Genomic DNA, 12350 nt, shown 5'->3' with positions numbered 1-12350 from the left:
GTGTGTCTATGTATTCCATCTTTAGTAGGACTGCACCGACTGGTTGATTACTGATCTTTATTAGCCTGACCTGCTGATTCTGATTTTGGCCGATGCCAATTTCTTTTTATCTGTTGCTAAATATAGCACGAAAGGAAAATGGCTCACCTTATAACAGTGGGTTGACTACTGTTAACTGCAAATGTGCAGACCTGAGGTGGTGGGCCGGTCAGTCAAGCCTCTCACTGCAGAGCAGAAGAGGACAGCAGCTGATTTTTAAACCTGTGCAGAGGTGGAGAAGATGGGCTTCACATGGAAGTATCGGCCAATCCCTCAAAATTCAGGAAGTCGATGCCGATAAATCAGCTGGTTGATAAATGTATCCTATATGCTGCGTGGATATAGTATATGATGTAAAGAGCGCTGCCAGGGGTGCAGTGAGTAGCAGGCGTGTGAAGGATCTGATCGTCTAACTTTTGACTGCAGAAATCCACATTATTAGCAGGAATAGAGGGCCCCAAAACCAGATGTCGCTTAGGGCCCCATGGAGTTTTGGGCCGGCCCTGATACAGAGCAAATGTTCTAGAAACGCATCCAGATGCTGCAGCTTTTCCTGAATGAAGCCGGTAAAGTCCAGATGTGGAAGCAGAAGGAGAGCAGCTGCTGTCCAGACAGGAAGCAGGAAGGAACCGGATTATTCCCATTTCCTGAGTCAAACTGACGGAAACGCCGTGTTCTGATATTTAGTCAGACTTTAGAGCAGTGGTTCCCAAAGTGAGGGGCGGGAAGCGATATGGATGAATAAAAATGACAAACTGTTACACAAAAGTGTTTCACTGTAAAGATGTTTGTAGTTTGTTTTGTTGCAACCTGAAGTGTGAAATAAACTTCAGTGGAGTTTGAAAACAAAATGTGTGTTTAGGTTTATGTCTTTTTGAACCATGTGGGACCAGTTGATTGTTTTTCTTTTTTGGGGGGGATTTTATTGTAATCCATAGGGGGCCCAGAAAATCTTTGAGAACCACTGCTTTAGAGGAAGAAGCTCAGACTAACAGCTGCTAGCTTCTGCTGCCCCCTGCTGGTGGAGGCCACTCACTGCACATCTGAGCTCCATGAGAAAAGGTCGATCAGAAAACTTCAGCCTGTTTTCACTGATTTTATGTTTTGTTGTCATTTTAATCTCATTGTGATTTGTGGGAACCTTTCATAATTCCTCCATTAGTTTCTAATCTGTGAATGTTTTAGATTATTTATTCCCAGCAGCTGCAGAAACTTTTCATGGTTCAGATCAGGACAGGAAGACAGACTGAAATATGCCATGAAGCATCTTTACAAGAGATAAAATGATTCTCAGAGAAAAAACATCACATCTCACCCAATCTGGGGCCTAGTCAAGGTCACTTCCTGCGTCGCCGCATCAGCCAGAGCTGACCTCTGACCTGAGAGCGACTGTGCTCATAGAGCTGTGACTTTAACAGGAAGAGGCGACAGAGTGCCGACGGCCCGAAGCGAGAAGAGAAACATTCAGACACGACGACCCGATTGGAACCGCCCCGACGGAGATAAACCACTGGCTGCTCCAACATGGAGGCTTCACAGAGAAACCTGTAGAAACACGTCCAGAACCAGGACCGCAGCAGGTTCCTCTGCTGGTGGACCCAGTGACTGGAAGCAGAGGGTCCAACCAACTCCAGAACCGCAAAGAACCTTCTGGAGTCCTCTAGAAACCTCTAGAACCGTCCAGGTTTTGACCTTTCAGATGAAGCATGGGTGAACCTTAGCATTGATGTAGCTAACGAAGCTAATGTTAGCATGCTAACATCTCACTGAACAGATAAAACATCCAACATGTCTGACTTGAAGCTTCATCGGTTCTGTTTAATGACATCAAAACACCAACTACAGCATGAAGACATCAATGAAATGGATCAAAATTAGACAAACACAGGAAATATTTACTTTAGCATAGCTGGTTAGCTGCAGAGGTTAGCAGTCACACAACAACAGCGGCTTCATCTTTACCTCAAGCTACAGTTTTTCAGATGGTTTGCAGTCTGCTGCGCTACAGGCAGCTACAGATTTTTGTAGCTACGGGTCCATGGAGCTACAGGTAGCTATGGGTCCTTCAACTTGGAAGCTGCTTAATAAAGCGTGCTAAGTTACTTGAGTTCCTCCATCCAGCCAGGCGATAGGTGGATGAAACAGCTGCTCTGTCTCCTTTAGGCCATTTTAACGACCAGGTTGTCGTACGGTGAAAACCGTTTCTCCTCCAGCTCCTGCTCTTCGTTGCCCTCCACCTCCTCCTCCTGCAGCTCCTCCTCCTGTTTCTGCTCCTCCTCTTCTTCACTAGCGATGCTCTTCTGGGAAGCAAATGCCCTCTTGGGCCTCCTGGGCACGGCGTAGTCGTCCACGCGGGGGTTGTAGGGATACTCGTGGCCTTTGGGGTCGACAGAGGTACCCATGATCCTCCAGGCGTCTCCTCTCATCTCCTCTGGGTCGTCGTAGACCGAGGGGTGAGGCGCTGCTGGCGGCCCTGTGGGCGCCGCGCAACCTTCGGGCTCGTCGTAGATGTGGTCCACCTTCCCGTACGTGCCGTCTGTGGTCCTGGCTTCACTCCGGAAGATGTTCCGGACCTTCAGCTCGTCGATGCTGTCGTAGAGCGGGTCAGCACCCGGACCGCCCTGATCCGCCGCCAGGATGTTTGACATGATGTTGGAGGAGAGGGTGTCGAAGGGCAGCGAGTAGTCCGGATCCCTGCCCATCACCACAGCGCCACTGCCCTTCTTGTCCTTCTTGGTGGCGCGCCCAGCGACATCCGCCATGCTGATCTGGGAGTAGGTCTGCTCCAGGTTGGGGTTGGAGCCGAGTTTGGGACTGAGGCGGGCGCTGGAGGCGGGGCCAGACAGCTGGCTGCCGCCCGATTCGGGGCTGGCGTTGGGCAACGGGCAGCTGGAGATCATCTTCACCTGGCTCTTCCTGGGGACGGGGAGGCCGCGGGTGTCCAGGGTCAAACTCTTCACGCCGGTCAGCATTTTATCCACCGGAGGCTCCAGACAGGCCTGAAGACAGCAGGGGCCATCCAGGTCAAAGGTCATTCTTATACATCAACAACATTCCTGGGGCATTTAGATGTTTCATGTTTGTTTATCCTGTAACTCAAGTACTGAATCCTACCAGCTGAGGGCGCTGCTGCTGCTGTGAAGAGTTGGAGCTCTCAGCATCTTTGTTATGGATCTTCTGCAGGTGTTGAGGCTCCGTCACCATGCTGTACACACCTTCATTACCCTGCAGACACAACAAAGGTTGGACTCCAGCAGGAACAGCCAAGAGTCTCAGCAAGACACAACGTCCTTCACAGGAAGACGCCTAAACTCCTGCTACCTCGTTGAGTTTAAAAGTTTAAATTAATAAGTGAATCTGTAGGAGAAAAACTGCTCACCACATTATAAATACAGCTGCATGTTTCATATAAACAGTGCTTTTGTTCAGAAATGCCAGCTTTTATTCTGAAGTTCCTGCTTTTATTCTGAAGTCTTTTCTCTAGTAATGCCCCAGGTTGTACCTGTTGGACCTGGACGCGGGGCTGCTTCTGTGGCGGCGGCGTCCGGCTGTGGCCCAGCGCGGGGTTAGCGGGCGGGGCTGGCAGGGTGAGGTTGTGGTGGTTGGGGCCGGGTTCTGGAGGCATCGGGCCCCCTCCGGAGGTCTGTCTGTGGGGGAGGGAGATCTTCTGCAGGTTGATGGCGGCCTCGACGGCCTGGAACAGCAGGTTTCCCTGCTTGGTGTCGAACTCGAAGCTTCCCTCGCCGGAGTCACACCTGCGACCCGCCTCGAAGGAGAAGGTGGACTGGAGGGAACAAAATGGTTGTTTAGCGTTTCTGTCTGCAGGTCAGCAGTCCTGGACTAGAACAGCGTCAGAAAACCTGCAAGTGTCGAATCATGACCAAATAACAATCAGTTATATTCCTGAAGACATTTATTCTGGACCCACAGAGGAGAAGAGGCGTCCACCGTGGCCAACGTTGGTCTTAACATCTAAACATCAAGATAAACACAGACGGGATCAAACTGGAAGGAGAAGCATCTGGACGCCATTAACAGGCAGGTTGGGACAGATGGATGAGACGACAAAGGACAGTGTCCATCTACCTAAAGACATGAGGAGCTCAACAGATTGGTCTCCAAGAACCAGAATCCCAAGCTTTAACAGAAAGATCGGGTCAGCGGTTCTGATCTGAAACCTGCCCTAGCTTCCCCTGCTGATGAACCTAGCCACTGTGTCCCAGTCTATCCTGAGGACAGCAGAGACCCAGATAGTAGACCCCGCTCAGCAGCCCAGGTGAAGCTGCACCGCTCCCTGTCCTGCTCCACCCTACCCTTGGCTTTGAGGAAGACGTCAGACTCGTGTTATGGTTGTGTGCGTTACCTTGTCCCGTCCGAAGCGCCGCAGGTACCTGTACGGCCAGGTGTACAGGATGTCCCCCGTCTTGTCCATCAGGTGCAGTGCGTCCATGTCTGCTCTCAGGACACCGTCCCCCTTCAGCCGGCACCGATCCGACGCATCCGTCCTCCGGACAGATACTTTGAAGTCCCGCACTGCGTCACACAAAGCGTTTGATAAATTCACAGTTTGATAAATAATTTGTGAAATATTTGTGGCATGTAACGGCGTGCTGGGGCCAAGTCTCCAGAACTCTACAAGCCTCTGAAACACAACGACTTAGTGACCTTCTATTGGTTACATGTGTTGATTATTTATTCCATAATTATTGATTCCATTTTTCCCATTAAAGGGAAGATCGTGTCTGGCAGGAAGAAATCTCTGTGGAGAAATGCTCCACTCGTGAGAAGTGAAAGAAACCTTTGTCGACTAGCGTAAAACTCGACTTCCAGCTCACTACAAAATCTATAAAGGTTCGTATCTTTGTAGATCCAAAGCTGTTGGTGAACTCTGAAAGGAAACGTTCTAATCTGAAATCACTAACCAACACATGGTAAACCTGTATAGGACTTTATCAAGGCCAGAGGACCCCAAAGCTACATTCACCTGCCGATGGTGGAGAGCTACTGGATAGTAGCCATAGCTGCTCTGAGGAACTCCGACAGGCTTCACCAACTAAAGCATCAACAATGCTTCTGCCTTGTTTGCCGAGCTGACAGGTTGACAAACTCAGCTTGGCAACTTATTGGCAGAGAAAAAAAACTGAAACTGAAGAAGTTTAATCTGCACATCAACACCAGTATCAGTGTAGCCGGACCACTTGATTCTCATCTGCCTTCAGTGCCACATCAGAGCTTTCTCCCATTGAGAGTTTATGCTGGGCCAATCAGCAAGCAGAAGCCAGGAGCAGAGGCGTCCATTTTCTGCTTTAGAATCAGTTTGCCTGTAGATTCAGGCAGCAGGAACTCGTTCAGTCCGAGTTTTTCACTCTTCCAAATGCGGAGCAATTAAAGTCAGAGCAAGAGGAATGACCAGGATGTGGTTCAGCTTGGGACAGGAAGTAAACATTCAGAGCCAGGAAGTAAACACAGACAGGAATTTGCACTGAGGGATGTTTTTTACAGCACATTCAATTTCTGTTTAGCTCCGTAGCGTAGCTTTCTTTGCATCATGGTCAAACCTTAGCAGGCAGGTCAAATCAGACTCTATCTTTTCAAACTTCAACAGAGTTCAGTTGTTTCTCCACAGCTGAGGGTCCAGGTCTCAGCTGACCCTGAGGCCTGGCAACGCACCAAATGTAGAGGAAACGGCTTAATTTCACCAACTCAACCATGAAACCTTGGAAAAAATGATAAATCCATCATCCCTGAAGCAGCTTCACTTCCCCTGGTGAGCATCTGGACCTGCAGGTTCTGCTGGCTCTGCTGGTTCTGATTACTTTTTCCCAGCAGTCAAACTGAAACTGATCAAGGTGCGCCACCTATAGGTACAACAAGCTAGCAACTAATTTGGACCCTGGTTCTTCCTCAGGTCCAAAACCCCAGACAACTGGTCCAGAACAGGTTGCAGCTTCAGCGTACCTCCTTGTCTCGTCTCAAGTTCTGGTTCTGGATGTGACAGAGGAACTTCTGGGTCGGCGGCAGAAGCTTCGTCTCAGATGAACTGAAGCTGTTCCTGTTCAGGGAGCTGCAGGTGCTGCAGGAAGTGGAGCAGCAGCTTCTGGAGACGTTTGTTCTGACCTCAGACCTGTGGCAGAACCGCTCAGATCCGCTCAGAACCGAACGGCTAAAAATAGAAACATGACTTCCTGGATCGGCTTCCTGAAGCTTTGAGCTGCTGAGTCGGATGTTCAGAGGAAGATCATCAAAAACCAGATCAGAACCAGAACCAGAACCACTCTGACTGAGAGTGTCCGGTCCAGACACGCTGACTGAACCGGATCAGAACCGGTCACTTTATAAGAAGTGCGTAGAGGAAACTCTGAGCTTCTCAAACTCATTTCTCTTCCTTTTCATGTTTTCTCACTTTTAATAAAACCGTCAGTTTGTGGTGACAGACGACCTGCAGGTCCAAACTGAAGACAACAGCTTCCTGGTTCGGCTGATGTCAGCGTTTCCTGCTGAGAAACAGGAAGTTTGTCCCGCCAAGATAAAAGCTGAGGTGTCTGCGTCGCTACAGCGCTTGGCCGGCCTGCGACCGCAGCAGGAACCGGCTCTGAAAGTTTCCACTACGCTGAGCTGCAGCACCGACCGCAGTGGAAACTCCTGCAAGGCTCTCAGCCGGTCGGCAAGCTATTTCTGTCCTCAGGACCAAACCAGAACCGGCCGGTCCAGAGATCCGATCGTCAAATCCCACAGAGATGTTCTTTGTGGAATGATCCAGCTGGACCTAGTTCTGGTCCAGTTCTGGCCGGGTTCTGGTCCAAATAGCAGAAATGTTCAAAGTTTTTCCGTGAGTCAGCAGAACATCTTGCTGGGTCTGATGGGTTGGTGCTGCAGCCTGGTTCTGGTAGAGGTGCTGTCATAATGTGGGCCGGGGCGCCTCCTGAAGATGGGTCAGCTGCGATTCTGACCCATTCCTAACAGGATGCTGAGGACACGTCTGCAGGTCCATCAGAACCGAGTACAACCCATCCTGGGTTCTGGACTGCGGGAGCCAGAACGAGGTTGACTCATCCAGAACCGAGAGCAGCTCAGATCAGAGGTAAAAGGTCAGACCTCCGGTGCTGCTGGGATCAAACGTCTCTTTGGTTGATCAACCGGGCGAGGCAGCAGGAAGTGAGGTTTGGTTTACACCGCAAACAAGAAGTCCCGAATGCATACAGGAAGTCCCGATGGCATACAGGAAGTCCCAAAGGCATACAGGAAGTCCCGAAGGCATACAGGAAGTCCCGATGGCATACAGGAAGTCCCAAAGGCATACAGGAAGTCCCGAAGGCATACAGGAAGTCCCAAAGGCATACAGGAAGTCCCGAATGCATACAGGAAGTCCCGATGGCATACAGGAAGTCCCAAAGGCATACAGGAAGTCCCGAATGCATACAGGAAGTCCCGATGGCATACAGGAAGTCCCAAAGGCATACAGGAAGTCCCGAAGGCATACAGGAAGTCCCGAGGGCAAACAGGAAGTCCCGAAGGCAAACAGGAAGACTCGAAGGCATACAGGAAGACCCGAAGGCATACAGGAAGTCCCGAAGGCATACAGGAAGTCCCGAAGGCATACAGGAAGACCCGATGGCATACAGGAAATCCCGATGGCATACAGGAAGTCCCAAAGGCATACAGGAAGTCCCGAAGGCATACAGGAAGACCCGAATGCATACAGGAAATCCCGATGGCATACAGGAAGTCCCAAAGGCATACAGGAAGACCCGATGGCATACAGGAAATCCCGATGGCATACAGGAAGTCCCAAAGGCATACAGGAAGTCCCGAAGGCATACAGGAAGTCCCGAAGGCATACAGGAAGACCCGAAGGCATACAGGAAGACCCGAAGGCATACAGGAAGACCCGAAGGCATACAGGAAGACCCGAAGGCATACAGGAAGTCCCGAAGGCACACAGGAAGTCCTAAAGGTCTGTGACTCCGTCCTACCTTTCTCTCGGCCGCTGTACAGGGAGTTGTCCTCCATGCCCTCCTCTTCCTCCACCCGGTTTCCTCTCTGCAGGCTGCCTCTCTTGGCTCCGCCCTCCGTCCAGCTCATCTGATGGACAGAAATTGATTTATCATCACAGAATTGTCTGCATAGAACCAAACAATCGCTCTGATCGACAGGAAATACGTTTTTTCAACACATTTCTACAAACGGATTAACCTGATCCAGAACCCAGAGCCTCCAGGTCTGACGGACCTTCCATCAGAACCATCATCATTATTATTATTAAAATATATATAATTTTTATTAGTTTTAGTGGGTATTTTTCTGGTTCTGGTTCTGGTCCTGGTCCTGGTTCTGATCCTGGTTCTGGTTCTGATCTTGGTCCTGGTTCTGGTTCTGATCTTGGTCCTGGTTCTGATCCTGGTCCTGGTTCTGATCTTGGTTCTCATCTTGGTTCTGATCTTGGTCCTGGTTCTGGTTCTGATCTTGGTCCTGATTCTGATCCTGGTTCTGGTTCTGGTCCCTGTCCTGGTTCTGATCTTGGTCCTGGTTCTGGTTCTGATCTTGGTCCTGGTTCTGATTCTGATTCTGATTCTGGTTCTGATCTTGGTCCTGGTTCTCGTCCTGGTCCTGGTTCTGGTCCTGGTCCTGGTCCTGGTTCTGGTTCTGGTTCTGGTTCTTCAGTCTTCGTCGTCTCTGATTGGCTGCCTGGACTTCCTGTTGCGCTCTCTTAAAGGGGAAGTCGAGATGTGAGTCAAGAGGCCGGCTGTCTGTCAGCATCCTGCTATTTTTACCAGAACCTGCTGACCTGGTCCGCCTGCAGGTTCTGAGCCCAAACTGGATCATGAACCGAGAACACGAAGCAGGGAAATGAAAACTGTAAATCCTCTGAATGTCGATAAAATATCTACAGAAACATTAAAGATGTTTATTTTGTCACGTCTCTAAAAAACACTACAAGTTTAAATTTGTCTGCTGAAATAAAAACTGTCGCTTTCTTTAAACTCCTGGAAAACTTTGAGTCCTGATCTCAGCTCAACATCCCAGAACTTTTCTGCCTTTTCTCGTATTTCTGGGGCTTGAGGCTCCTCAGATCTCGTGACTTTATTTAGGACGTTTCTGTGTCCTGGGCAACATTTCACCCAGAGATTCGATCTGATTCTGACTTCTAATGACATTGAAATCTGAGTACAGATTGAGGTTTTATTCAGTGCCATTCACACGTCATCTGCAGACGAGGTAGTAACTAGTTACATTTACTTAGTTACTTGAGCACCTTTTTGAAAAAAAAAGTACTTGTAGGAGTAGTTTTACTGCACCGCACTGTTAGCCTTTGCTTGAGTATCATGAAGAATCGCTGCTCTTACATGAGTTGCATTTCTGGTTCCACAGTGAAGAACTTCTGAATGAAGAACAGAAAAGTTTCATCCAAAAATGCATCAGACCAGCAGTTTTTGTTAGAGTGAGACCTCTCGTTTGTAGAGCAGCTTTGTTACTGTAATATTTCTATCTGGTTCTGGTTCTGGTTCTGCTGTGATGCTCTAGGTCCAAACAATTGATTCATAAACTGCAAAAACCTGACAGGGGAAGGATGCTAATGGGAAGGGCGTTAATGCTCTGACCAATCAGAGTCCAGTGAGTCATTGTGGGCTAGCAGCTAGCAGACGTATTAAACTGCTACAGTTCATCACTTTGAGCCGTGTTAACCTTGTTAAAACATGGCGGCTCAGAAATGTTCCTGCGACATCGTTTTTCAGGGACCTAACACTATATTTCCAAACATATTCTTTTGATGAGTTAATATTTTATATTAATAAGAGGCATTTGGACTAACAGGAAATTAATATTTATAAGTAGAGCTTTAAGGACATGAAGTGTGGCCCCCGGCCGCCCCCCAGGAGATCCGGCCCTGCTGAGACTGACCACAGCGCCGCAGAAACAACTAAAGCTGATTTATTTTCTACCATCAACAGATTGATGTTAATATGATACCTGATTGCTGCATCATTAAAACCTGGATGGCTCCAAACTTCCTGCTGTAAATTCTGACCTGACTGTTTCTGGACCAGAACCTCTGAACAGAACCTGATCAGTGGATCACTGATCTGATCAGGTAAAGAAACTCTGAGTTATTTTAACCAGGATGTCATTTAAATCTCAGATTAAACCGATTTCCTTCCTTCAGAAATGATCAACATCCTGTCCAGCAGTGGAGCTGATAATCTATAATCTATAATCTGTAATCTAATCCATGATGATGATCCTTCATAATAAAGTTAAAATCCTTCATCTGATCCAAAAGCTGCAGCAGAAACTAAAAGCAGAGATCAGATTCCCTGATAATCCAGATTAGAATCTCACAGAGAAACCCTCAATAATCAGATCCTGATCGGTTCTGATCAGTCCAGAGGTTCCAGCAGAACCGTCTGGTACCACAGTGCAGGTTCTACTGGTAGAATGGGAGGAAAATCAGTTTGGACCGGCTGAGGTTCTGGTCGTGATCCAGTTGATCACCAGAGGACCGTCAGAAGTTCTGAACCAGAACCAACCCTTTGTGACCCCTGACCTCAGCTGGTTCTACCTTCAGAGGACGGGTCCGGCTCAGAACTGGTCTCGGACCTTCTTCCTCTACCTTGTCTGCGTGTCTGTCAGATCAGAACCAGAACCGGCCTGTGGGTCAGACGGGTTTGGGGCCGATCAGAACCGGGTGTACCTACAGGGAAGGCGACCTCACACAGCCGATGGGTCCAGTCGTCCAGCTGGTTCCGATCCGCGGCGAACACGAAGATCTTCTCCGTGGTTTCCACCAGGAAGGCCCCGGTGTCGCGCGGCCCGCCGTCCACCTCCACCTCCGAGACCCGTATGCAGTCCGCCAGCCGGATCACCTGGGAGCCGTGGAAACGGGGGTCATCGCCGTGGAAACGGGGGGTGTTATCTCCATGGAAACGGAAGAGGGCAGTTACCTTCTTGCTCTCCTGCTGCTTGCGCAGAGTCTTGTCGTTCTTCTCCACGTTGCCTCCGTCTTTACACTCAAAGAACTCCATCCTGGAGATGGAGCAGGAGCTCTCCCGGTACAGGACGCACCACACCCGCTTCCACTTCTGCACACACAAACACAGTCAGAACCGGGCCGCCAGAACCCGTCAGGTTGACCCACAAGGTTCCTGTCAGGGTTTACCTTCCCGAATCGCTGCTGCTGGAGGAAGAGCATCCCCTGCTTCCTGATGTCCTCCTCCATCGCGCTCCACCCGCTGCTCCACCGTCCTCAGGGTTTCTGCACCGCCTCCCTGGTTCTGGTTCTGGTCAGAGGTCCGGGTTTCGTCTGTCTCCACTGTCTTCTCCTTTTACCTCTTTAAACTTCTGCTTTCCTCCTCCTGCAGCTCTTCTGGTTCTGCTCTGGTTCTGTTGGACCCGTGTTTCGGTTCTGACCGGTCTCTGGTGGCTCCGGTCCAATGGGTCTCGCTGCTGAAGCAGAGTGACGTTCAGGGTGTCATGTGTGCTTCCTGCTGTCTGTCTCTGTTGCAACGGCTGATGCAGAAGTCGCCGCTCCTCTGGTTGGACCTCCTACTTCTTCTTCTTCTTTCTCCTGCTGTTTCTATCTCATCACTTCATCTCCAGCGGACTCCCCAGATCTGACTGTTCTCATCAGAACTTGGACTGTTCAGCAGCTACAGCAGCTGAAACTGAAGCTAACGAAGCGCCCCCTGGTGGTTGCGTTGAGAACAGAGGAGGAAGAGCAGCAACTGAACTGAGACTGAAATGTCTTTTGCCTGCTCATGTTTCAGAAACCAGCCTTGAAATGTGTAACTGGGAGCATTAGATGCACATAGAGGGGAAATAAAGCAGAGAAGTGTCAGAGTGGAAGCTGCAGACGGTTTAACAGGAAGTTCGACTCTGTGGTTTGTCAGCAGGTGGAGCTTCAGCTGTGACACACCAATCAACGAGATCAGCGGGTTGACACTTCCTTTTTCTGAGAATCTACAGGCTGATATGCTGCAGGAGAACATAAACTTTCTGGATTAAGTCCTGCAGAGAAAACCGACTCCAAGCATTTAAGAACCGGGACAGAACTAAGTCAGGAAGCAGAGCAGCAAAACTGATTAATCTCTGTTAATCTGAGATATTCTGACCCTGTACCAGGTCCGAATCAGATTATATGACCTGCAGCTGGTCTAGTGTCAGCATGACTGCTTTGATCCAAAATGGTGGACTTATAACCGGCTCCAACAAACGGATGCCTTGTTTGCGCTGAGTGTTGCAGAACGGGTTCTATTTAGAAACTTGATATGACTAAAAATTCACTAGAGAACAGTGCATCTCATGTAACAGCATGA

The 12350-nt window shown here is 49.4% G+C and overlaps 1 protein-coding gene across 1 annotated transcript; it reads right to left on the bottom strand.

Annotated features, from left to right (window-relative positions):
* Positions 1–1832: 1832 nt before the first annotated feature.
* On the bottom strand, positions 1833–12074 carry dok2 (docking protein 2). Its single transcript, XM_032579191.1, has 8 exons — positions 11195–12074; positions 10980–11117; positions 10734–10901; positions 8013–8121; positions 4403–4572; positions 3542–3823; positions 3154–3264; positions 1833–3038 (listed from the first exon to the last, which is right to left on the bottom strand). Exons 1-8 carry the CDS (start codon positions 11252–11254, stop codon positions 2199–2201), a joined length of 1878 nt encoding a protein of 625 aa, XP_032435082.1. The 5' UTR covers positions 11255–12074; the 3' UTR covers positions 1833–2198.
* Positions 12075–12350: the final 276 nt, after the last annotated feature.

The sequence above is a fragment of the Xiphophorus hellerii genome, chromosome 12, assembly GCF_003331165.1.
Source record: "Xiphophorus hellerii strain 12219 chromosome 12, Xiphophorus_hellerii-4.1, whole genome shotgun sequence".
In the NCBI taxonomy this organism is placed as follows: domain Eukaryota; kingdom Metazoa; phylum Chordata; class Actinopteri; order Cyprinodontiformes; family Poeciliidae; genus Xiphophorus; species Xiphophorus hellerii.
Note: the sequence above shows the minus strand (reverse complement) of the source record. Positions and strands in the feature narration are given on the sequence as shown.

What these genes read in the sequence shown, in the direction of transcription:
- dok2 (XM_032579191.1), bottom strand. Translation starts at nt 11,254, where the DNA reads ATGGAGGAGGACATCAGGAAGCAGGGGATGCTCTTCCTCCAGCAGCAG. An exon ending in TGTGTGAGGTCGCCTTCCCT is followed by an intron (nt 8,122 to 10,733) that starts GTAGGTACACCC and finishes TCTGTCCATCAG; the next exon opens with ATGAGCTGGACGGAGGGCGG. An exon ending in GGCGCTTCGGACGGGACAAG is followed by an intron (nt 3,824 to 4,402) that starts GTAACGCACACA and finishes TGTTCCCTCCAG; the next exon opens with TCCACCTTCTCCTTCGAGGC.